Source organism: Pyrus communis, chromosome 7 (assembly GCF_041283825.1).
Source record: "Pyrus communis isolate YQ-2024b chromosome 7, ASM4128382v1, whole genome shotgun sequence".
Lineage (NCBI taxonomy): Eukaryota > Viridiplantae > Streptophyta > Magnoliopsida > Rosales > Rosaceae > Pyrus > Pyrus communis.
The window spans coordinates 26,155,760-26,165,993 of record NC_142571.1 but is presented as its reverse complement, the minus strand read 5'-3'; the positions used below and the strand labels follow the sequence as shown (position 1 = coordinate 26,165,993).

Below are 10,234 nucleotides of genomic sequence, written 5' to 3'. Positions count from 1 at the left end.
TATTTGAACCAAAGTTGGGCCGAACCAAAGTTGGGCCGAACCAAACCGCACGTGACAATTTGGATCGCTCGGTTAGGCGTTTTGATGCCCACCCTAAAACGACAGGTCGTTTGGAATATAGGAGAAACCTTTATACTGCCGAAAGCCTAACGGTGCGAACCGCGAAGAAAAACAGAAAGCCATGGACGCCGACTCTTCCAACCGAAACAGTGCCTTGAGCGACACCCGCTTCTCCGACCTGAAGCCGCGGCTCTCCGAACCGGTTCTGGAAGCCCTGTCCTAAGGCGGGTTCGAGTTCTGCACTCCGGTTCAAGCCGCCACAATCCCCTTACTATGCAGCTTCAAGGACGTGGCGGTGGACGCCGCCACCGGCTCAGGCAAAACCCTAGCATTCGTGGTCCCGATGGTGGACATACTCCGGCGAGCTTCAACCACTCCAAAACCCCAAGAGGTCTGCTTCACACCATTAATTATTTCTCTTTCGTTTCACTTGCTAGACACTGTCTGGTCGCCAAGAAATGAAAACTTTTACTTGCTGGACAATGTTTGGTTGCCGAGAAAATGGAAGAGAAACAGGAAGAAAAGAAAATTTTGTGCTTGTGCAGGTGATGGGAATGATTATATCTCCGACTAGGGAGCTGGCTTCGCAAATATAAAATGTCGCGAAACCCTTCATTTCGACGCTGCCGAATATCAAGTGTGTGCTTTTGGTTGGCGGAGGGCAAGTGAAATCAGACATGAAACAAATTCAGGAGGAAGGAGGCAACTTGTTGATCGGCACACCGGGAAGACTATTCGACATTATGGAACGCATTGATGGCTTGGATTTGCGGAACCTTGAAGTAATGCATTTGTAAATGGAGTTGCATTTGATAGGATTAGGTTGAAATTTTGTTTTTTTAGGTTTTGATTGAAATTTGTTTCATGGAATTTGATTGTATATGAGGCTGACAGAGGGTCATTTCGTCGACAATTGTTGCAGATTTTGATTTTAGATGAGGCTGATAGGCTATTGGATATGGGGTTCCAGAAGCAGATAAATGATATTATGTCTCGATTACCTAAGCTTTGAAGAACTGGTCTCTTTTCAGCTACTCAAACTGAGGCAGTTGAGGAACTGGCTAGAGCAGGACTAAGGAATCCTGTGAGGGTAGAAGTCCGAGCTGAAACAAAATCGAATGATTCGGCGTTAAGGAAACAATTAGCCTCTTCCAAAACACCTTCTGGCCTTGCCCTTGAGGTATGCTCTACAACATAACATCAACAAATATTAATTAGTTCATAATGTCTAGCTTCTCGATTGTTGAATTATTTCCGCCTTTGACTGTGCACTCTACATACAGTATCTGGAGTGTGAGGCGGACAAGAAACCGTCGCAGCTTGTGGATCTTCTTGTTAAGAATAAGTCTAACAAGACCATAGTGTGAGTAACTTGAGATTAGTATGTTTTAGTGAATGTGGTCGAATAACTTTCGAGGTTAAAAGTTGTTTTGCTTTGCAAAGTGATTCTCGTATTTTTCTGTGCTTTCTTTTGTAGATACTTCATGACTTGTGCTTGTGTTGACTACTGGGGACTTGTTCTTCCAATGCTTGGTCCCTTTAAGGGTTTCCCTTTGATTGCTCTACATGGGAAGATGAAACAGGTAAAACATTACAGATCAGCGTCAATCTTTGAGTTGGTATTTCATGAACTCATCATTCTTTGCTTTTTCAAAAGTTTGAATTTTCTAGGCCGCAAGGGACAAAGCTTTAGCCTCATTTACGTCTCTCTCAAGTGGTGTCCTTTTATGTACTGATGTTGCTGCACGTGGGCTCGACATTCCAGGCGTTGACTGTATAGTGCAGGTAGCTTATTACAATAGCATGTCGACGGTCATCACCAGTTTTGAAAGCCAAATAGTATAATTCATTTATTTGTTGTTATTGCAGTATGATACCCCTCAAGATCCAAATGTTTTCATGCATAGAGTAGGCCGAACAGCTCGTATGGGTAGACAAGGAAGCGCAATCGTTTTTTTATTGCCAAAGGTTTAGTTATAGCATCCATAACTGTCATAATTCTTTCTTTGTGTACGAAACTGTCCTACAGCTCTATTTGACTCATTTTTTCTTTTCTTAGTTTCTGTGTTGCTTTCATTATGATATTGAAGGTCCTTTTCTTTGTCTCACTGTTGCAGGAGGAAGCTTATGTAGAATTCTTACGGATAAGAAGAGTTCCTCTACAAGAAAGGAAATGTTCTGATGATGTTACTGATGTTGTTCCTCAGGTAAGCATCATTTTATGGTACCCTTTAGCTAATTTTATTGTGGATAAAAGAATTTTCTAAATTTTATTCCTCGTTACAACTGTTCTAAATGCATTCATGCGTTGTTTTACTCTGTGAACATTGTTCGACAATGTGTCCAAAGATGCCAGCATCTGTATGTAAAGCAGATTGATGTCATTACCCATGTATTTCAATGCTACCCATTAAATCAGTTTTATCCATCATGCTGTCGTCTTGCAAATACGGGTTTAGTTTTATGGTGTTCTCACTTGTTGTCAAAGTTTTTGGCCCAATATATTTTAGTGATAGGTTACTTTTCTGAATATTTTGATGATATTTTTTAGTAGTTTGAAGTTTGACATCGTTTTTAAACTTTGTTTCAGATTCGATCAGCCGCAAAAAAGGACCGTGATGTCATGGAAAAAGGACTGAGACCATTTGTTTCTTACATGCGTGCATATAAAGAACATCACTACTCTTACATTTTCAGGTTAACAGCGCCTTGTACTATATTCAGGCCAAGGAAAAAAATAATTTTGTTCTCTAATTTACGTTTTTAATGCAGGTGGAAAGAACTTGAAGTCGCGAAATTGGGCATGGGATTCGGACTACTGCAGCTCCCTGCAACGCCTGAGGTAAAGCACCACTCGCTTTCGACAGAGGGTTTCATCCCTGTTGAAGACATCAACTTGGAGGAGATCAAATTTAAGTAAGAACTCCCTTCAATCATTTACTGTATGTTTGTATGACATTGAGGTGTTATGTACCGTTGCTAAAGGAAATTTTTTATTATATAGGGATAAATCTCGCGAGAAACAAAGAAAGAAGAATCTACAAGTGAGGAAAGAAGCAAAACAGCAAGAACCGAAACATCAAAAAACCAAAAAGATCCCAAATGCTTCAGATGCTGCAATGAGGAAGAAAACAGGTAAGCAGAGACGTGCTATCCAGACAGCTGAAGATGAAGATGAGTTGGCAAGAGAATACCGCTTGCTAAAGAAGCTCAAAAAGGGGGCTATCAACGAAAGTGAATTTGCAAAGTTAAAAGGAACAGAAGACTTGCTTTGAAGGCATAAATATACAGAATGTGATTTCGGACATCCAGACATTCTGGAAGATTGGAAGTCTAAAGCCCTTCAAAAATCTCAAAGGCGATAGGAAGAATTTCAAGCCGGATGGGGATCATATTTGGATCAAAGCAAAGTGACCAAGGCATCCCCAAGCTTGTTCAAAGGACAAAACTTACAGATGCAACAAAAACGGTTGGGAGACAAAGTTGCAGGTGAAAGAGTTTTTTTCGCTCCTGCTAGTTTTCGATATTGGGGGTCCCTTTTACTCGCCTTATTTGATTTACGTTCTTTGTAACCATGTTATGCTCATACGACAGAGATTGCAGAAACAGAAGGAAATCAAAGCTACTTCGTTTACAATTTGGTGGATTACAAGGCAGACTGAACAGTAATGGCCACTCGATCCAAATAATGGTGTTTTCACAAGAACACACTGGGGCAGATGCAGATGTTGAAAATTCTCGTGGGGAAAACCGGAAAAGGAAACATCTGTATCAATGGTTTCTTACTTTCTTGTGGCTTTCAATCGAAGAGAACAGGTGTGAAAATTGATTCTCTGTCGGACACCTCGTTTTCGAGCCGTGTTCCAGGAGAGTCACTATAAAGTTTTGGCTTGAAAGTTACAAATCCTAATTTTCTTTTTATACAATTGATATTGAGAAAGGGAACCAAATACAAAAACTCGAATGCAAGGGTAAACATGTTTAACTACGCGTGAGAGCAGCACAAGATTGGACGAGACTTAATTATATTATAAAGTGATATTTTTGTGAGAGGTGTGTGACAGATGATGTCGTCAGACATCTTATAAAATGGACTAGGATTTTCTCATCTTCTGTTTTCATCCCTTTCCCACCCTTTATCTCATATTTTCTATTTTGTCTTTGTCTTTTAATATAAAATTAATATAAGATGTTAACGCCGGTTAACCGTGATTGTCAAATAGGAGGGGAGGGAAAAAAGTAGTAAATTGTAGCAATGGTCCTTTAACTCATCAAAACGTGTAGTTATGATCATTTTTGTCAACTTCGTCAGAATTTTGTTAAAATGAGTTATGTTGGAAGGACCATTGCTCTAATTATGTTCAAGTTGAGGAATCATTTCTCCAATTAGATTAAAGTTGAGGGATCATTTCTCCAATTAGATTAAAGTTGAGGACCATTAATAATGCATTGTTAATTGAAGGAGTATAGCTGCACGTTTTGGTGAGTTAATAGATCATGGTAATAAATTTTTAATTAAAGAATTATTACTACTATTTACTCTGATCAGACGTCTACTAATGTAAGTACAACTACTAACAGGCACCGAACAGGCTCTGGCATTTGTAAAAGCGGCCTGAGCAGTGACCAGGTACGGCGCAGCCAAGGTTTTTCCTCTTGTATTGTTGACATTGACAGACAAAAAGGTTTACGGCATTTGCGACAGTGGCCTGACCAAATCAAGTTGAAGTCTGTCTTTTGTTGCTTTTGAAAATTCCCAATTTCCCACCAATTAAGTGGAGAACCACTACAACGACCTCAATCTCTCTCTCTCTCTCTCTCTCTCTCTCTCTCTCTCTCTCTCTGTGTCTCCGTCACATGCTTCTTCCCCGTCTTCGCGCCTATATTAGCCGCCAAACCCTAATATCTTTCCTCAATCTCCTCCGCCTGATCCGCCGAAAAGCCCAAATCGTCTTCCCCTTCTTCAAAATGTCCGCCCCGGACCACCAATCCTCCTCCCCGACCCCTCCGCCGTTCGACCCGACCCAACCCGCCGTACCCATCTCATATCCGATCAAAACCCTCGAAGAGCTCGAGTCCAGGTCCTACTTCGAGTCCTTTCACTACCCTTTTAACAAATCCACGGTTGCTCTGCAATCCGGGTCGCCTTCCCTGTCGCTGCCCGACAGGCCCAGAATGATTGTTTGCCACGACATGGCCGGGGGCTATGGCGATGATAAGTGGATCCAGGGAGGGACCAATCCGAACGCGTATGCGATATGGCATTGGTATTTGATCGATATTTTCATCTACTTTTCGCATTGTCTTGTCACTCTTCCGCCTCCGTGTTGGACCAATACTGCTCATAAACATGGAGTTAAGGTAATTTGAAACTTTGCGATTTTGGGATTATAAGGAAATATGTTTTGGAATTTGGGTTTTGCGTGTTCAAGTGATTAATGTGGAAATGAGTTGACTTTTTGTAAGTGACAGGGTGTGAGAATTCAGTCGGGAAATAGAGGGATTGTTGTCCCCTGTTGTTTTTCCTGGGAGCTCTTTGATTTGGTTATGTTTCGGTTGTGGATCATGACATGTTTTGCTTTCTAGCCGTTCATCGTTCCAAATGAATGATTGAAAGGAATTTTGGAATCTAACTTTATCGGTTTTCTATATTGGAATCTAAGGTGTTGGGGACCTTCATCACAGAATGGGATGAAGGGAAGCTTATTTGCAACAAATTGCTGTCGACGAAAGAGTCTGCTGAAATGTATGCTGAGCTCTTGGCAGAGCTTGCCGTTGCTTTGGGCTTCGATGGATGGCTGGTAAATGTTTTTTAAGTTTGTACATTCTCAACCAGTCAACTGTTGAATTGGATTATAAGTTACAACACATTTGAGTTCTTTGCAAACACAAATGTACACACACAAAGGAGCACATTGTGTTTTGTCGAATGCTGCAGTTCAGCTGTTCCAAGAAGTTAAATTTACAAGCTAGCATAGTATTCACTGTTGAGGTTATTTAAGTTTAACCAATTCAAGGAAAGATGGATGATATGAGAAATAGGAAGTTTCTGTTATAACTTACAAGACTGATTGAACTTTGGTTATTACTTGTCATGATTACTGCAACTTGCAGATCAATATGGAGGTTGAATTGAAGCCGGACCAAATCCCTAATTTGAAAGCATTTGTCAGCCATTTAACACAGACAATGCATTCCTCAGCCCCTGGTTCTTTAGTGATATGGTGAGTGTCTGGAGATATGATGCTTCCAGTCGCTTATATTTTTGCCCCCTTATGTTATAGCGTTAAATTTAAAGTTTATATTTGTCTTACTATTGTTAATTCTGCAGGTATGACAGTGTTACAACTGATGGTAAACTTGACTGGCAAAATCAACTGAATGAAAAGAATAAACCGTTTTTTGATATATGTGATGGAATTTTTATGAACTATACATGGAAGGTATGTTCCACTTCTTCCTTATGGAGTTTGTTTTTGTTTTTTAACTTTTCTTTCACACTGTCAAACTTATGTACCATGCAGCAAAACTATCCGAGGCTTTCAGCAGATGTTGCTGGTGACAGAAAGTATGATGTCTACATGGGAATTGATGTATTTGGAAGGGGCAGTTTCGGTGGAGGACAATGGAATGTATGTGACACTAATATTGTAACTTCTGAAATGTGCAAACCCTTACGGATTGAAAATAGTAAAAGAAACAGAAAAGCAAGAAATTTGGCTGTAATTTGATTTACAGGCCGAGGTTATATTTCACTCTGACCAATGAGTATTTTAAGTGCCATTATATATGAAGTATGACATGTTAACTCTTAAGGCTAATGCCTTTAAAAATAGTTGTAAGGGAGAATTCAGGTGATTTATCTGGGAGTCTCGTTTTTGTAGTTCACTTTGTTTTTTCTAATAACTCTGCGTATCAGACAAGTGTTGCACTAGATGTGCTGAAAAAGGACGATGTATCAACGGCCATTTTTGCTCCTGGATGGATCTATGAGACTAATCAACCACCAAATTTTCAGATTGCTCAGAATCAGTAATTGACTCGCCCCTGGTTGCATAGTTTCACAAACTTGTAGTTCGATTGATTAGCATAAAACTATTCCTTAATAGTTCTTTAGTTATAATTTCAGATTTCCACTACCAGTAGCATAAGTTCATAGACATTATTTTACCGACAAAATCTGGCATGATATTTCCACTTCTTTTGACAAAAGCTAGTATAATGATGCATTATTTCCTGAAAAAAGCAGGTATGATGATACTGTTGTCTTCCTAACATTTTTGTAACTGCTTACCTGGTTAGTTGGAAGAAAGAACTTTATGTAATCAACGCCAGTTAGATCGGAATATGACCTGGTTGAGTTCTTAATAGTATGAATATCACATTTACTGAAGTTTCTCATAATAAATTCAATTGTTTTGCAGTTGGTGGTCCCTCGTGGAAAAATCATGGGGGGTGGTACAAATTTATCCTAAAGTGCTACCATTCTATACAAATTTTGATCAGGTTGTTATGACTATGTTGATACTGCAGTGGGCCATGTATTGATATTGGAAGCGTGACCTAGTTCATAAACTTCATATCTTGTATATTCCTGTTATCTAAACGCTATTTTTCTGTATTATTGTTCAGGGTTATGGATATCATGTTTCTGTTGATGGAGGGCAAGTGTCAGATGCTTCTTGGTGTAACATTTCTTCCCAAGGGTTGCAGGTATGGACCAAATAGCCTTGTGGTATCAGATGCCTCTTAGTCAATGAGATACCGTTAGATTGCAGTTTGGTTTCCATCTTCTTCTTTTATTCCTAATTTCCTACTCTTTTCATTGAAAGACTATCAAATTTGCAGTTTGAACTTTTTCAATTTATTTTACAGTTTCAAAGCCAATTTCTAAGTTTGATATCTGGAAATTTATTTTCCTTTGGCTAATATCTTAAGGTGCCAAGTTCGAACAAGCATTTTCAAAGCTCGTCATGACAATCAAATCTAACCATAATCATCAGATTTTATTATCTTTTCTGAGTTCTAGTTGTTCGAAGGGAGTTCTTTCTTCTTAGTGAATGGAAATATTTGAGTTACTTCCTTATTTTAGTTGTTGACAACAAAATAACTTAGAATAAGAAGAAAGAAAAATTACGTCTTTGAGCTTGAGTGTTGGTGATATGGAATGTTATAATAACAAATTCGAATTTTCAATCCTGTGCATGAAACACTTCCGGCTTAAATTATCTTAATATGCTTTTTTTCCCTTTATGTGTCTATTGGTGGGAAATTTACAGTAGTATGCCTCCAGGAGCAGTGCATTGTTGTCACATGGTCAAGCATGCTAATTTATTCCTATTGATATTTCACAGCCGTTCCTTGAGTTTAGTGGCAATGCAACCCCAGATGGTATCCAGGTTCATGCTGAGTAAGTTTTAGTTCTTAAACCCTAAACCCTAAACCCTAAACATTTGGCACCTTATGCATACACACTATTTTATACCAGATTTCAGAGTTTCGGTGCCTAAGCTTTGCAAAAACTTTATGTTGGCAAATTATAGTTTCAATGAAGCATCTTATAGCGGAGGAGGAAACATCACATTTAAAGGAAACCTTGAAGACGGTGATAATTTCTCGACAAGGCTCTTTCAAGGAGATGTTCTTTTGGGGGATTTGCCTCTCCAGTTAACGTATTCTGTAAGTTCTCTCTTCGGTCATTGAAGTTACTAAAGTTGTTCAAATTGTAGTTAGACAACTTGTGGATGCTGCCTAGAATCTTTTGTTTATAGTGCACTCGCAGACAAGTTTTGAACTGTGAATATTCCAATTAATGCAGGTGAAATCAGATACTAATTCTCGACTAGGCTTGCATCTTAATTTCTCTTCTACCCTGAACGAAAGAAAGTCGGTACTTCTTGTAAACTGGAACCTGAACCAATTCTCAAGCAAATTTGATAAAGTGATAATGACACGTCAACTTGGAAACCCAGGAACTCCCCCTGGATGGGTCATACAGGAGTGTAGCATCGGAATGAATGGATACAGACTAACAGAAATACATGCTCTGTGCTACAGGTCGAAGCCTGAATTTGACGAAAGGACACCAAAGGCCATATCAGAGGAGGGTTCTCAGAATTCAACAGAGTACTATGCAGTGCTTGGTCATATTTCAATTAAGACTAGTGGGCAGAATTCAGATTTTCGGCCTTCTGATTCATGGCTTGTCGAAGGTGAATATATCAAATGGACAACAGGACCTGAGGGTTCCAAGAGCGTTAGTCTTAAAATCGCTTGGAAATTGAAAGACGGGAACGATTATCCATCCACAAATTATAATATCTATGTTGAAAAACTAGCTCAAGGAGCACTTGGCCATCCAGGAGCAGCGCCAGAAAGTGTGCATGAGTATCTTGGATCGGCACAAGTGGAAGCATTTTACGTCGATGACCTAGCAGTCCCTTCTGGCACTTTTAACATCAAGTTTATCGTTCAAGTTTGTGGTACCGACGGGAGTAACCAGAAACTAGATGACTCGCCGGTGTTTCTAATTGAAGCTGCAGCTTTGGCCAACGAGTTGTAAGTGTGAGATAGTGGTTGTTGAGCTAGGGTGAATAATGTTGTCTATAACAAGTGCTAGTGTTGTAGTATGATAACACGAATGTAAGAAATATTTACTTTTAATAATATACAGAAATGTCCTATTGTTCGTCAGAATTTAATCATCATTACTTGGTTTAATCAAATATGGTAATGTTTTTTCTTTCTTTTAAGAGGGGGACAACTGGTGACAAACCACGATTATCCACTTCTTCTAGGTTTGGAGAGGCTAGGAGGAATTCCTACCCGTGGTCATAGTCAAGCAAACTCACCAGCTCGGAACATTGAATCTGGGACCTTCCACCTTTTTTTTTTACTTATTGGGGAGTTGCGATCCGTGTCCTTACTAATGAACCACTTGATATGGTTAAAGTGCTGTAAATGTTGATTAGAATAAGATCTGCACTAATACTGAATCACAAGCACAAGCAAACACATTTTTTCACATGGGGATGGAGAAATTGGCAGTTGACTTTTGTTGCAGGGAAAATAAAAATGATCAGGGTGCCGATTCGGTTTCCGGCTCGTGGAAAACATACAAATTAAAAGAAATTTTGGTAGGCCCTAAACCCTAAGTCCAAACTACATACTTTGA

The 10,234-nt window shown here is 39.4% G+C and overlaps 1 protein-coding gene and 1 pseudogene across 2 annotated transcripts; both read left to right on the top strand.

Moving 5' to 3' along the window:
• Positions 1–145: 145 nt before the first annotated feature.
• On the top strand, positions 146–3,964 carry LOC137733911 (DEAD-box ATP-dependent RNA helicase 18-like; annotated as a pseudogene). Its single transcript, XR_015964141.1, has 11 exons — positions 146–451; positions 606–842; positions 983–1,240; positions 1,344–1,423; positions 1,538–1,643; positions 1,732–1,845; positions 1,930–2,028; positions 2,178–2,267; positions 2,651–2,757; positions 2,833–2,976; positions 3,065–3,964. The product of XR_015964141.1 is annotated as a DEAD-box ATP-dependent RNA helicase 18-like (transcript).
• On the top strand, positions 3,129–9,756 carry LOC137733906 (cytosolic endo-beta-N-acetylglucosaminidase 1). Its single transcript, XM_068473124.2, has 13 exons — positions 3,129–3,549; positions 3,655–3,876; positions 4,642–5,421; positions 5,724–5,861; positions 6,175–6,284; positions 6,392–6,503; positions 6,585–6,692; positions 6,980–7,092; positions 7,485–7,566; positions 7,693–7,773; positions 8,415–8,470; positions 8,604–8,739; positions 8,879–9,756. The coding sequence occupies exons 3-13, from the start codon at positions 4,918–4,920 to the stop codon at positions 9,620–9,622; spliced, it is 2,184 nt and encodes a 727-aa protein (XP_068329225.2). The 5' UTR covers positions 3,129–3,549; positions 3,655–3,876; positions 4,642–4,917; the 3' UTR covers positions 9,623–9,756.
• The last annotated feature ends 478 nt before the right edge of the window (positions 9,757–10,234 follow it).